The 16321-nt window shown below is 40.6% G+C and overlaps 1 protein-coding gene across 1 annotated transcript in view; it reads left to right on the top strand.

Moving 5' to 3' along the window:
• The window catches only part of tmem229b (transmembrane protein 229B), a 13260-nt gene extending 3932 nt beyond the window's left edge, over positions 1 to 9328 (top strand). Inside the window, exon 2 of the mRNA XM_005736561.1 lies at positions 7955 to 9328. Within this exon, the coding sequence (XP_005736618.1) occupies positions 8007 to 8603 (597 nt within the window). The 5' untranslated portion in view covers positions 7955 to 8006 and the 3' untranslated portion in view covers positions 8604 to 9328. The remainder of the gene's footprint in view (positions 1 to 7954) is intronic.
• The last annotated feature ends 6993 nt before the right edge of the window (positions 9329 to 16321 follow it).

Below are 16321 nucleotides of genomic sequence, written 5' to 3'. Positions count from 1 at the left end.
ATCACCAGCTGTTAATATCTCCTCTGCAGCCTGTTTGTACTTTTTTGCCTCAAGTGGTGAAACAAGTTTGTGGTTTTCACCTTTAGCAGCAACAGTTGTTGAAGATGCTCCAGATGAGGCTGCACTTGAGGCTCTTCCTCTCAAATGCCCGGGCTTGTCTTGCTGTTGTGGGCACTAGGGAACGTACATGCATGGCGTTGCTATAGAAATGTATATATCACAGGCCTGTCTCCCAGTATAGTCACAGATGCTTGAAAAGCATCACTGTTGCGCTAACAGTATCGAATAGTTTTATGAGACTGGCAAAAAAGAGAAAAAGCACTCTTCCTTTAATAAAAGTAATGTTCATATCTCTCCACTCCTCAGAGGTTGTGAATGTCTCAGCTACAGTTTTTTATTTTGTATTTTTTTAATTCCAGTTCAAGTGAAGCGGGGAAAAAGCTCACTGTTCAGATCACTGAAAAGATGATGCATCACATGTAAAAAACACAACTGCTTGATTGGTAATTGTAATGTGATTACAACGGATTACATAATAAAAGAAAAGAAATATAATGTGGTTACAGTAATGTTATACCTACAACTGGCCATGGAGGCGATGATTCTTGGATATTCTTCATAACCTTCATTGATGATACACATAAATACAATGCAAAGTGCATCACAGTGGAAAGAAATTAGAACGTAGCTATATACACAAAATGCAACGACATGGAAATCAGGTTTGAAAGTAGTGACTGGCCAAGGATTTGCACAGTTTTCCCATTTTTTGGTTTTTTGCATTACAGAAAAAACACTTCTATCTTTGTGTGACTGCCGATCATGATGAATTCCTTCAAGACTGTAGGATAGTGTACATCCTCACATTTAAATGCTTATCACGTTCCCGTGTCTTACTGATGCCAGGTTTTATACCCTGCCTTTTAAATGCAGGCACTGGGATCAGCTGTAAATAGATCAGTCCACATAGATGTGGCTTGTTGAGCGTGTTTTGGTGTATTGGAACTTTTATTTGCTTCATCTTACAGAAAAGGTAGATGTGATATTTAGGAGAGTGACAGTTTGTTGTTTCAGGGGTAATCGACCTGCCTTCTGGAATCATTTGGGATCAGTTTATTTTGCAATACCTCGGTAGGTTTTCCCATCCCCCTTCTTTCACCCCTAACTCTTATCGGACATTTTTACGTAGGCCCTGTTAAACACACACTTCTTGCCGCTTGCTCATCGTGCTTCTAAAAAAGCAGTATTGACCAGGATCAGCTAATGGTGATCAAGGAAGGGACAGCAGTCCTACAGATTCCCAGTCATAGAACTAGCAGCATTCTGTACACTCTTGGGGAATTAACGGGCTAATAATCATTTAGAAAATCTCACTTAAGAAGCTGGAACTTGTTTGGATTTTTAGCACCAGTGGCTAATCATGTGTGCTCATTGCAATTCTGACTGGTGTATTTCAGCAGAAGAAGGCACAAAACATAAATACATTTGCTTTAAAGCGTCAGTATTTTCAAGTTGATTACATCAAGGGCATGTCGCCTGCAGTGCTGTTTCCATCAGTGGAGATGAAGCAGTGGTTAGGTCACCTTGGTGACTGACGCTTAGCTGCAATGGATATTGCTGGTTTCTATACACTCCACTGCAGCCTTCAAAAAGTGACCTTCTAAAAGTCTGCATAGGCCTGGGATCCGTGCCACGGGGAGATATATAGTGCATGAAGGGATTATCCTGTGCTGCAACGTGGTGTGTTTCTGATATGGTGTCAGAGTTCACAGCTGTCAGCATACTGTTAGCAATGTAAAGGTATCTGTGTGTATCTTTTCTTTTTCAAATTGACTTTGGCTGAATTCTCATTTGGTGTGTTTTATTTGTGCCGTTCTTCTGTTTTTTCACTGCTGTCAAGAGAGGCATCTCAGAGACTTGACACTCTTGTTTTCAACCAGACCCTCAGCTTTTTTTCATTTAAAAGCTCACACATGGCTGGTGTTTACCCTCGTGTCCTCAGGCAAACCCCTCTTAATCCGTGGTTACACTTCCCCCTCTTTCAGTTCAGAGAGCACCCTGCCTGTGTTGTGTCTCCCCATGGTCATACTGAGGTTTACAAAGCAGGCAGCTCCATCACATCTGCCATTCTGATCACCATCAGACTGTGATGTCCCGTCGCGGGGCTCAATAGAGTGCAACGGCGATGCGGGTCCCAGCAGCAGGAGCTGGAAAGAGTCCTGCTGGTCAATACTTTGGCCCGATGAGAGAACCGTTGGGGTTGCGGGTTGGTGGGCGATATCCTACAACGACTGCAACAGCAGCAGAATCAAATAGCACCCAGTGTGTGAACTGTGTCATGCTGAGGCAACAAGTCAATAGATATGCCTACACGCACACACATTTAAAGGAGGGAGCAGAGGTGTCCTGTCAGCTTTTAAGATGCTGACAATGTAATCACATCAACCAGCAAGGGAGCTTTGTATGTGTCATCACCAGTAACTCTCCCCCGATTTCCCATCAGCCCCCCCACTGTTTGCCTTAAAAAGCAAAAGTGGAGCAAAAAGGTCAGGTAGCAATGTCTGTGGTGTCCAGTGTTAACATTCAACGTATAATAAAACAACCTCCCTGCGATTTTAGGGATACCAGACACCAAATTTAAAATTGATTCAAATGAACAAAGTAACAAAAGATTGAACCAAATAAGTTTTTTTTTCATGTCATAGTTTAATGTTTTCAATTCCAGAAAAGCTTTTGAGGAAAAAAAAAATACTAGCTCATTTTGAATTTGATGACAGCAACATGTCTCACAAAGGTTAGGCCATATCTGTGGAACATCTCATGTTTCTTTCTTGTTTCAACATAAGCATCTGCGAACTGAAGAGACCAGTTGTAGGATGTCTGGGAGGGAATGTTGTCCCATTCTCATCTGATATATCATTAAAGTCCTGGGTATTCTTTGCCGTATTTTTTCCATGGTGTGCCAAATGACACACTGGTGAGAGGGCGCCATCATATGCTTCCTAGAGAACGCATAAGATAGGATGTCAAGAGAGAAACTGTGGTACTGCATGAGGAAGTCAGGAGTGGCAGAGAAGTATGTGCAAGTGTGAGAAATCAAGCTCAGTAGAAGCTGTGTGTGAATTAGCGGTAGGCAGGTGTAACAGTGAGGCTACATGGAGCAGAGGTAGTGAAGGTGGATGAGGATGTTCCCCACGTTCATCACAATATGCTACAAAAAACAAAGAAAAAGGATTGCACTATTACGAAACTGCATAAGCAAGTATTGCACAGTAAACAATCAGAGAGGTTTCCATTGTAATCTTATCTTTGTGATAACTCTCTAAAATGTAGTGTAAAGAACGGGTTGGGCGGCTGAATATTTCAGCGAGTCTGATAATATTAACGTCCCTGTTATATATTTCCAAGAGACAGGAACCTACTGAAGAGAAAGAAACAACCCACATATTTTCAGTACTTTCAATGAAAATGATTTCTTTTTATATAAAGCTAAGAGCAAGTCATGTTTGCTGCACTACTCTACTAATCATTTTAAGCCTTTTCTTTCACCCCCGAATATATCTACAGGCCCTTTGGCACAAAGTCCAGGGTTAGACGGCTGAATGTCGTCTCACATATTTTTCGTCATTAGCGGCTTAGTGGGCATGAGACTGCTGTCAGTGAAGCAAAAAAAATAAATAAAAAAAAAAGAGAGAAGGGGGAACTGAACTGAAAGAAGAAAGTGTGGGAATAGAATTAAGGCATGTGATACTCGAGTGAGAATGGGAAGCTTATTAATTTGTGAACTCTTTTAAGGCCATTTTCAGTTCAACATTTTGACCATCACCACAGCCTTGTTCTTTATTTCCCCCCTACCATAAGTGGGAAGGGGATCAACTGAGAAACCGAGGATGTGGTCTTATTATGCTGACTTTTCAGTGAGAAAGTAAAAATATCTCAAAGAAATCCTGCGAATTTTATTTTAAACAGGACCACGATTTACATTTAGGTCCATGTGTTTATGTCACATTTGTAAAAAATTTTCCTCTACATACATTCTATAAAAATATGATCTCAGCTTTTATTCAAGCGCTTTAACAAAAGTATAAAGATTTACATCCATCTTCATGCATAGTGCCTCATTTTCAGAAGCTTCAATAAGATTCAATTTGGATGCAAATCTTTCACAGCCAATGCCTGCCTGAAGCCCAGAGCCAATGGACAAGTTGCAAACTTCTGTTGCTTTTTACACTTTGCTTTGAGTCATTATTTATTTGCCCAGTGAAGCACAGTCTGATCAGTTTTGCAGCATTTGGCTAAATCTGAGCAGAGTGTATATTCCTGTACACACAGAATTCATCCTGCTACTTATACCCGCAATCATCAATAAACCTTAGTATCCAGGTTCCCCCATGTGTGGTATAAATGGCATAAATAGCTCAAACTAAATAAAAGCAAGCCTGCAAAAGTGGGTCTTAAGTTTCTTTTTAAAGGTATCAGCAGTGGCCACAAATCTTAAATCCAATAAAAACCAGTCACCAGTGGTAAAGATTAGTGCTATCATATTTTTTTATAAGTTCTAATATATTCAGACCAGAAAGTCAAGGTTTCTTAATAACAGCATCTTTACTGAATGTTCCCTCATCCTCTTGACAGTAGAATAATTCATTTCAATTTAATTCAGTTTTATTTATATAGCACCAAATCGCAACAAGGCGTGTTACATTTTAGTTTAAAGACCCAACAATAATACAGAGAAAACATGGGCATGTGCTTTGGCCACAGTGGGATATATATATACAGTATGCAATACTTTTGTGATTTGGTCATCTCACGCAGAATTGATTTTAAATCCTTTTTGGATATAGGTTCATGAGTGCCTGATTACACTACGTGATGCTATGAATAAAATGCATTAAGCTAACCACTATATGTATACAGGTATTTAACCCACTCCTGAAGGATGGCTTTTGTTTTGAAGTGTTTTAGAAGGAAAAGCTGTAAATTACATGGAAAGTAAACTGGGTCAAGTGTCAGGTATAGGTGGTGCCATGGACTATCTGTCTCGTTTCTCTTGGAAGGAGACAGATAGGAGGCATACTCATCTTGCTCTCACCTTACCCCTGTCTGCTCTACTGAGAAAGTAAGTCAATATAGCATTAGGAAGCCTATTATCATAGGCTTCATCTGCAGGTATTGCCCCCTGCTGGTTATTAAAAATAATGCAAGTTTGTGCACTTGGGCAATGGTGCATTTTTTTCAGACCAAGTGGTCATCTCTAATCCTGCACACATAGTCTGTGCAACATAGCACTGTACATTTAACATTTTGGTAAAGTCACTATCACGTCGAGAGTGAGATTAGAAGATCCATTCGACTCATGTCTGATCACAGACTATATGGCAGAGGTGGGCAACTCCAGGCCTCGAGTCCTGCAGGTTTTAGATATCACCTTGGGTCATCACACCTGAATCACATGATCAGTTCGTTACCAGGCCTCTGGAGAACTTCAGGACATGTTGAGGAGGTCATTTAGCCGTTTGAATCAGCTGTGTTGGATCAAGGACACATCTAAAACCTGCAGGACACCAGCCCTCGAGGCCTGGAGTTGCCCACCTCTGCTATACGGCTTAAGCTTGAATCAAGTCAGCATACTCAGCACAAAGAGTGGAAAGAAGTGGAACCTGCTAGCCTGGCTCCATCCAAATAACATATACCCATCAGCACCATTCACTCGCTACATGTTCGATAGGTCAGTGTAATTTCAGAACCCTGAACGTGAGAATGTGTTGAATCTTCAGTGTTTTTTCCACTTTAAGGATAAGTGCTAAGATTTCATTAATGTCCTTATCTTTCAGGCGCTAAAGGGAAATTTACTTGATTATTTTCATAAAGGTCACAAGGAGCTGTTCTGATGCAGTAAACCCTTTAACGGGAACCAGTTCTTGCAAAAGGCTAAAGCTTGTGCTCACAATATTTGACAACTATTGGCTGACCCAGTCATGCTGGAAGGGATGAGAAGGAGAGTATTTCCCAGGGAGCCACAAAAAGATGGTATAAAGGGTTTAGGGAGGTCAGTTGGTCCATCGCTGTGGCCCAGTTCCTCACATGAAACCCTTGTTTCTTGTTTGGGAGAAATGTGTTAATCCCCAGGGACTCACTCTGGGCCCCAGCAAACCTTTGAAGGAATAAATAGCCCCCAAAAAATCAGCTTTTGTTCTTCAAACCAGCTTTTGTACTTTTACTTTTGTACCTCTCTCAGAGCTTGTATTTAACAGACCGGTTATGAGCTATTGTATAATAACTGCCACTATGACACAGTTTCCTCTGGAAACATTGTATAGCAGATGATATATACACACAGTGGTCTTATAAACTATGTAGTCCTTGAACCTGCCAGTATGGAGCTGTTTTCCTTTTGTGTGTTTTTTTATTGGACATGCAGTGTTTAAATAGAGGAAGGATCTAGCCCTGCGTGGGCCTTCTGATACCTGATACAAAGCCTGTGTGTGTGTGTCAAGCTGCAGGATTTAGAAAAAGAGCACATGATGTAGGTAGTCAGATGATGAAGCTATACCTTACATAAGAAACACCCGCAGTCACTCAGTAAATAGCATCAGCTGAGGGAAGGGCGTAGAGTTTAAGTGCTCTGCAGCCCTCTAGTCTCTAATTTAATCTTCCTGATGTCAGTACACTATTTCATCACCTTGTCCTTAATTGAACTATGGCTTGGTACCATTTACAATTAAACTTGTAATCCAAGATTACAGTCCTGGCAAACTGTTGTTAATAAAGGTAACAGCAAATAGCTGTAGACCCCAGACAGCTTACACTTGTGTCATCACTACTTCAGAAGTTGGCAGGAGCTGTAATATTTAAAATCAGAAAAAGTAATGTATGTTTGTTGTTGTATGTTGTTTTCAGACTCTCCAGTAAGATACTGATAGTTTCTTTGAGGGCCAAACTCATAAAGAGTGCAGACAAGTTCATAAACAAATGAAAAGGAAACTGGAAAACAATATAATCCCTGCTGTCTTACCTCCACACTGTGGTCAAGTTGCAATGAAAAATAGGTGTGAATGTAGAAAGTCAAACAGTACAGGAGACACATGTGTGAATAGTTTTCAACACACCCAGGGTTGGAGTTTCACTAAAAAGAAACCCTGTAGTATATTACAAATTACTGTAATTACTATGTAATTACTTGCCGGAGAAAATAATGTGTTACACTGATTATTATATTACTTGAAATACATTATCACATAATTATCAGTTAGCAACATAAACCTGAGGCTACAGCCCCACACACCATTACATCTCTATCCTAAAGAGGACACACAAGATCTTTTTTAGTTTTTAAATATAAACGCAAAACGGACAAAAACAAAGCAAATTTGAAAACAAGCCTAAAGAGTTTTCAAAGCGATTCTACTTTTAAAATATGTGCAGATAGAAATGAAGGTCACACGCCTGATATCGCTGCCTTGCTACCAACTGAAGAACAGGCTCTGGATGCTGGACCAGAGTTTGCATGCTTCTTTGCTACCTTTGTGTTAGCATGCTGTCTGTGCAGAGCTGAAGTTGTGTTATCAGTTTTATGCAGCTGTTTCTGTCCTGGACATTTTGCACTTTCACATTTCGCTCTTGTTTTAATTAATATCCAAATCTCCACTCCTCAATAGTTCCGCTGCTCCGGTCGACTGATTTATCTCCTTCCTACACAAAAACCTGCGTACCTTGACGTTTGCATGATCAAAAAGTCAGTACAGCTCTGATATGATGGAAAGAGACACTAACAATAAAAACGAGAAATGGATGTTAATACATTGAATAACTATAGCAGAACGAATGCCAACTATAAATACAATCTAAAGAGTACAACTTGAAAATTGTTAGAATTAATATGTATCCTGTCTCGTGTCTTGCTGCCTGCTTGTCATCTTTCTGCCTCTTTCTTTCTCTCCTTTTCCTTCAGATCTTTGTTTTTTTGCTACAGTAAAGTCTGTGTGAAGGCGAGAGGAGGAAGGATGGTGACATCGGAAATCCCAGAGGCTCCCGTTCCTCTGACAGCGCTGTCACGCTGGTACCTGTACGCCATCCATGGTTACTTCTGTGAGGTGATGTTTACTGCAGCCTGGGAGTTTGTGGTCAACTGCAACTGGAAGTTCCCTGGCGTGACCAGTGTATGGGCGCTCTTCATCTATGGCACCTGCATCCTCATTGTGGAGCAGATGTACCTAAAGCTGCGCGGTCGCTGCCCCGTGCTGCTGCGCTGCATCATCTACACTTTATGGACCTACCTGTGGGAGTTTGGTACGGGGCTGCTGCTGCGCCAATTCAACGCCTGCCCTTGGGACTACTCTGAGTTCCGCTACAACTTTAAGGGACTGATCACGGCTGAGTACGCGGTGCCCTGGTTCTGCGCATCCTTCATTGTGGAGCGCCTCGTCATCCGCAAAACGCTGAGGCTGCGCTTTCATGAAGGGCCCGAGGATGGTTGGTCAAACCATCAATCTGATGCTGGGGGTGGCCGAGGGAATGGAGGAACTGTGGGGGGTGGGAGAAGGAGAGAGAGGAGCAGAGGGATGGGAAATAATTCTAATGGCTACCTTAAAGCAGAATGAATCAAGGAATTGATAGAATGACACAATCCAAACCAGCCCAATCCAACCCTCCTTTTCATAAGCAGTCCTACCCCTCAGCTGTGTGAGATGAAGACACACAGCTGTGCAGACTGGGCTGGTATGCAGACAGCCAGACAACAAACACCTAACTGGGGCTTTAAATGCCCAAATCACACACTGTTAACACAGGGGTACCGTTAACTACATGCTGCTGTGTTTGCTGCATTTCATAACGCACCACCCATTTCCATGTGGGCTTGACCTTAAGGAGATCAGGGCTCTCTCTCCTGTCCCACAATGTTTGGGTAAAAGAACTACTGTTGCAAAAGAGTATGTGTGATTGTCCTGTGGAAGAATTAATTCACGAACAAATACATTATTAATGTTTTTCAGGGGCACATCAGTCTATATTAAAGCAGAATGCTTGCTGTGTAGAAATCATAGTAAAAAGTAGCTTGGTTGTGAAATGTCCTTTTTAAAATGTACATATTGTCCTTTAGTATTATTCAAAGTACTGTAGTAATGTAGCTACAAAAGGATCCTTAAAGGTGCTGTATACCAGCATTTTATTTTGAAAGGTCATTCACGGCTAAAAATAAGGAGCTTTTGCGTGTGACAGGAAACAGCCTGCTGGTATGATACCACTATATATGTGCTTGCCTGAGTGAGGTGGTTAGCAGTGACTGAACTTTCAAAATAAAATACTTGTATTCAACACCTTAAGAGTATACCACCCAGGAAGCAATGCGCCATCTGTCAGCTTATGTCACGACGAATGTTTCTCTGCAGTTAGAGAATACCCACAATGCCTAAAAAACAAAAAACAAAAACAATGCATGAAAAAATTGTCTTCCAATATAATGTGACATTTTTTTTACAGAGCTCATTCAGCAGCCATACTGTGTGTCTCCACAATCAGTCTGCTGCTTGTGTGTTAATGACAGTAGCTCAGAAGGTGGAGCTGGTCCACCAGCTATCAGGGTTGATTGCCTGTTGTCTCCTTACTGCATGATGAAGTGTCCTTGAGTGAGACGTTGATATCCAAACTGCTCCCGTTGAGCAGGTCATGGCCTTGCATGGCAGCTTCTCCGCCACTGTGTGTGACTGTAGGTGTGTGTGTCTGCAAGCTTATATGATGGCACTAAATAAATGCAGGGACGCCTTTCTGCTGTCATGGTTACGAGTCACGACCATCAGCATAAAGCACAAAGCTTCTCGGTAATGTGCTTTTTTTTTTTTTTTGCAGCTGTTCAAAAACGTGCACACGGCTCGCTGTCTGCATTTTGTTTTCTTTAATGTTGTCGAGGCCACACATGCCTCATGTATGTATGTAACTGTCATTCACTGGAACACAATACTCCTTCCTGTCCAGTTACAGTGCACACGTATGAATATGTTTGCTGAACAAGTGAAGCCTGTGAACGGAGAATCTCATGGATGGACACCGAAGGTGAAGTATTGAATTCCAAGAAAAAAACTTTTTTTTATTTTATTTACAAAGAGTCATCGAATTATTGGTCTTTAGGTTTCCATTTCTGTCCCCGTTGTTTTTGTTGCCGACTTAAGTGAAGGAGAGGAAGTGCACAGCAGAATTTGTTAATAATTTACTGAAGAAACACTCACTTTTCAGCCAAAATGGAATTAGTTGCTCATGTGTTTTATAAATTCATGATGTGTAATTTGACCTCTTTGGTATTACGCTGGATGTTTCCATGTGAGGCAGAGTGCATCAGTGGAGCCGTATTATCAGCGCAACTAGGTTAAAATGCTCAAAACTCTGACACTTTTTAACATTCATGTCTTAAAAGCAGGTAACCCACACAGAATAATGGTAGTTCTAGACGTAGAAGGATCAAGAAGTGCATACACTTGCCTCCATATGCAGGAAGCGATGGCATTCTTTCTATGTGGTGCTAACTGTTTAAATGTAAAAGAGGTAAAACACTTCACTTTGATTTCAATGTACTGGAGGACTGATAGCATATACTGATAGCATGTCATATAGAATATGATTGCTGAAAAGTATATGTTCTACAGGAAAGACACACTGTGCTTGATCAACTTAGACTTGAGCAGTTATTAGAAACTGATGGACTCTGTAAAACGGTGACCTTCATCTGTGTTGCGTCACTGAAATGCAGTGGCTTCCCTTCACTGTCTAAGCTGGGATGAAGTGCTGCCACCCGGTGGATACACTGAAAACAACTTTTATTATGCTACAATGGAAACTATAATGTGTAGAGAAAAACTTGTGAAAAAAACAAAAAACATGTTGTGGTTTTAACCCCATGGCATTTTTATCTAACTTTAACATGTTTATTTCATATGTGACTCAAAAGGCTTAAAAGCAATATAATCTATGCCCCAGCTATGTTTAACTTCTCTTTAAAATCCAATGAACTACAATATGGTATGCAGCTAATTAGTACTACTGCTTTAATGGAAGAAATTACAAGAAAATGCAAGTGTATTCTCCGCAATATGTGAATGAAGGCGTGCTGAGTGTGCATAGGGTGTTGTACAGAGACACTGTCTCTGTGTGTGCATGTAAAGTGTGTTAAAGTTGATACTCTGGTATTTTTACCTCCAGTGTGCATGTGCAAGTGCAAAAATTATCTCGTCAAACTCAGATTTTAACCTGCTGATTATTAGCCCCCCATGCACTGTAACAGTTGCTTTAAAGAAACAAACAAAAAAAGAAATGTACAGGTTTTTAGTGAAATCACTGTACTGTATATCAATCATTTTGTTTTTTGTTCATGTATGATTTATCAGTTGCTGGGATTAAATATATTTATTGGATCTTGATATTTGTTTGTATGGAACCTTTTTTTAATGATCTATGTCAACAAAGTGTATACATTTACCCACATTTCACTCAAAGACAACTCTGGATTCTTCAGGGTTCATCCTCGGGGTACAATGAATATCTGTACAGTAGCTCACAGCAGAGATTTCCCTCTGGATCAGGTCATGACTACTCCTGAAAAGTAATACAACTAAATCTTTTCTCCTGCTTGGCTAAAGACCCAGAATTAAAAGTAAATAGGACGATGAAATTAGTTGTTTTACATCCATACAGTTTGAACATAAAACAAACTTATATAAAAGGTTTTTTTGTGGGGGAACAGCGCACACATTAAACCCCCCCTCAGCGTTGGAAAACATCTGCAGTCTGAGATTAAGCAGGTGTAAGTCTTTGTTTGAACATTTGACTTCTTTACATCGAGCTAATTGCTGCTTATGCGAAATCACAGAGCAGGCCATCAAACGTGCTTTACAAAAATGCTCATATCCTCAAGGGATGAGCAACTTTCCCTGTGATTGAGTAACTGGTGCTCTGAGTGAGAACTTCTAGGTCACTACATGTTCTAGTGCTTTCCTTCAGGAAGATTTTCACAGGGTCACATCTGAAACTGTAGCAGACACAATCTCATTCTTTCTCTAGATCCACAAAGACACAGTGTAATTTATTCTGACCTCTATACTTCACCGTCAACATCCTCAGCATCAGTAACTCTTTCCCATAGCTTCATGGTATCATCACTTTTATCCCTCTGTAGTTATTGCAGCTCTGCATATCATCTCACTCTTAAAAACTCTTTACCAGTACACTATTTCTCTATTTCTCAAACATTATCTCACTTTCTAAGATTGTTTTTAAACAGTCTGGTTAAAAAGCCCACTGCCCCCTCTCCCAGAAATCTCCATATCTCCACAGGCATGTCATTTGAGTCAACCACCTTTCCGTTTTTCATCCTCTTCATAGCTTCCCTACTTCCTCCTTACTAATCCCCTTCACTTCCTGGTTCACTATCTGCTATCCCTCCTCCTTTCTGTCATTTTCTTTATTTTTATATAGTTTTAATCTTGCAAAATATTTTCCATCCAGGGAATGAGTAAAGTTTTTCAGGATTCTTCAAAATCTGTAGAATAAGGGTGAGTATTCTGTGGAAAACCTTCTTGGTTTTGTACCTGCTATAGAGAGACAGCAAAGGGATGCTTTAATAAGACTATCCGATTGTTAAGTGATGACGTGACGAATTCTACTTCCGGGCCTAAAGTAGTCGTTTAATATGGCTTTTGTGTTGTTAACATGTTTAATGTTATGTATTTTCTTCTATTTAATCTCAAAAAGCTCCTAAAACAGTCAGTGATCACTGTTGACCTACCTCGGCTTTTATTACCGCTAATCATTTATTTAATTTTTAAAACCTTAGGATGTAACTACAGCCCAGCCCATGCAGCAGTATATGAATGACTAACCTCGTATTGTGGATGGATTATCTCAGTTGTTCTCCTGGCTGAAGTTTGGTCCTTTTACAGCATCCTGCCATGCGATTACATTTGTTTCTGACCACCGAGAACACTCACGTTAACTTTTATCGAGTGGAAAAAAAGTTAGCTTGTTTATATTATGCTAAAGGGGCGATTGTGGCTCAAGAGTTGGGAGTTCGCCTTGTAATCGGAAGGTTGCTGGTTCGAGCCCTGGCTTGGTCGTTGTGTCCTTGGGCAAGACACTTCACCCGTTGCCTACTGGTGGTGGTCAGAGGGCCTGGTGGCGCCAGTGTCCGGCAGCCTCGCCTCTGTCAGTGCGCCCCAGGGTGGCTGTGGCTACAATGTAGCTTGCCATCACCAGTGTGTGTGAATGGGTGGATGACTGGATATGTAAAGCGCTTTGGGGTCCTTAGGGACTAGTAAAGCGCTATATAAATACAGGCCATTTACCATAACATAGCTGTTTCACTAGCGGTCATGTAGCACATCATTATATACCAGCTAGCCCAACTTCAGTAACCCTACAAACGTCACTGCTGTTTAGTTTTCTGCTGGAAGTGATAACAGAGCTGTACGTTTTAATTTGTTTCCAAAACCCCACAGTCAGGACATGCTATATTGTATTTAGATAGAAGCTAGCGAGCTAACTCCCTGCTAACTTCTAACTCCATTAAATGTCATAAATTCCGTTTTCATGGATGCCTGGATGTTAAACTCAATTATTATTTCTGGTAGAGCAGAACACTGATCATTTTATTAAAGATGAAAGACTTTAGACAGTTTTTCTACTCTCAGTAATGCCATAGTGATCGTTTGATATATGGACCTGCAGCGGAGTTTAGGCCCATACACGGCTAGTGACGTCAGTCTGAACAACCGGATTGGCTTGTTAGCGAATGCTAACTTTAGCATGCTAACATGCCCAAACACCAACTTAATGCAAATTAGCAACAAAGAAACACATACGACTGAGACTGGTATTCGTCATGGTTTTCTTCATTTTTCAAGGTTGTTATGATTAAACAGGTGAGGTGATGAAAAGTTTTTAAAAAACAAACATTCAAATGACTTTTCATGGCAAAGCACAAGCCTACAGTCTACAGTTAAGAGACCTTAAACACACATCAACTCAGTGGTACTCCAGGCTGTCCAAAGGTTTTTTGAAGTTTTTCTTTGGTCTCCTTTTCACTCATTTTTAGTCCAGTCGTTGTACTTGACCATTTTCAGAGGAATGCCTTTTGTTTGTTGAGCCACTTAACACTGACCTATGACTCATTTAAGCATAAAAACAGGACCATAAAGCAGTGTTGTGTCTACACCTAAGAACATAGCAACCAACTAGTACTAGTACTTGCAGCCTGTTGCAAAAACATACAATTTGTTCACATTTCTCTAGTTGAATCTAGAAAAATGCCAACTTTGATTGTCCTACAAGACACCTGGAGAACTATTTCTGAACACTACTAAAAGAAATGACAATGCGAGAGTTCAGGCTGTGTGGAAGAATAATGGTCACAGATCATACCAGATATTGACTGATTCTGAGCTGATTTTAAATCCACAAACCTTTTTGATTTGACCTTATATACTTTATGCACATTTATATTTGCACAGCTTTCAGTGAATCACTGCACCTATTTCCTGTTTTCAGGGCAAATTTCCATCTAAATCACACTAGTAAATGTAATGTAACACAGAACCTTAGTCTTATAGCATTATTGTTTTTAATACTATATTTTTAGCCTATTTTTAGAGTGTAAATTGCAGTGACCTAGATTATACACTCCGTGTTTCTGAGTGCATGCCTCTATCACAGTTATCAGGATCATGGTTAATTATGCAAGCAATCCTCTGAATTACTGCCAAAAATCTTCACTGTTGCCTTTATAAAGTGTAAACCCCTGGCCTATAGGTGTTTATATTATAGCAGGTACTTTTCATGTGTTCACAGCAAGCTGCAGCTCACTTCTTTAACCACACGATGGCTCTTTTTCACCAACAACGACAGGCGAGCGGACAGGCAGCTTGAGGACACAGGTTGATCCTGAGTCATCAGTCTGCTGAAAGATTAGGTTGTCGAGTAGGCAGTTTTTATGGCTGTGCTTTCCAAGCAACGGGACAAAGATGGGTTTAAAATGTAACTTTTCATGATGCACACTTGTAGGATTTTATAGCAGTTGAGTTGCCCATCAAATATGAAGGTTTCACTCATCTTTGTTTTTAACCTGTAATTTATTTATGACAGGCTCTGACTTCAGCATTTTATGTAAGCATAATAAAACTGGAGTTTGTTTAGTTACATGATGGTGCGCTGACAGATTTGTGTTTGTAGAAGAGAAGTAGAGAAAAATTTTTCCATCTCCTCCCTCCTTGCTACCACACCTTGCACCAGCTACTGAGAATATGGGTCATTAACATGCCTTGTCGAATCAATTGGCTTTGAGTTCCAATTGGCCCTGGGGCCCTTCAGCAGAGCCATGCCTACCTACCTGTAAGAGGGTTTGTCTTCTTCACACGCCCGAATGCACTAATTGGCACAAAGCTGCTGTGGCCCTGCCTCAATCGGCACTGTCGGCAAGTGGCTTCATCACCCTTCTTCCAATCACTCTCTCGCACTCCAAATAAGGACATTTAGAACCTGTGAGTGTGCTGCCTAAGGCGGGAATTTAAGACCTGTCTTGTGAGTGTGTTGTGTTGCTCGTGTGCGTGCGCCCCGCACTTTGTTAAGCTTAAGTTTCACCGGGCTTTTCTTGTGTGACTTCATTGTTCTCTGTGTCAGGTCTAGAGTTTGCTTAACAGGAAGTGGATTAAAGTCCAAGCGTTAATGTAGAATATCCGCAACAGCTCGACTCTACTGAAACTACATTGCCGAAGAGAAATCAGAACTCTTAAGCAGGCTAGTAGTCTTTATAGGTGCAAATTATGAAGTCTGACTTAGCTCTGTTTATTAGTTCTATTTTGTATGAATGTGAAAATGGGCTTAAAGTTTCTCCAACCTCTACTGAGGCCCTCCTCAAAGATTTGGCGAAAACTCTTCTTGGTTGATTTTTGTTTGCTTCTACCATTCCAAATTCTTACAGTGTTTATAGCTAAACAAGCTTTTAAAATACACTCACCGATTCTGGGCAAGCATCTTTTTTGGGGGCTGAAGGAGGAAAAGATTTCGCTCCGAGTCCTCTCCTAAGAGAATACATTAGGGTACTAAGCTGGGTCTCTATGAGGTAGTTTAACATTAGTAAATGAAATGATCAAGATAGAGTAATGTAAGTTTACTTTGAGAACCTTCTTGCTGTCTTATAACACATTTCTCAAAGCATAGCTGGCAGTCTGATGTTACATTTTTTAAAATTGCAATACTGAATTTGCTAAACTGACTATGTGTACATGTAGGGAAGGGACTGATGGCAGCTGAATGTCAGGTTGGCATTGAGAAGCACTGG

Source organism: Pundamilia nyererei, unplaced genomic scaffold (genome assembly GCF_000239375.1).
Source record: "Pundamilia nyererei isolate P.nyererei 1_Seehausen unplaced genomic scaffold, PunNye1.0 scaffold00070, whole genome shotgun sequence".
NCBI lineage: Eukaryota > Metazoa > Chordata > Actinopteri > Cichliformes > Cichlidae > Pundamilia > Pundamilia nyererei.
Note: the sequence above shows the minus strand (reverse complement) of the source record. Positions and strands in the feature narration are given on the sequence as shown.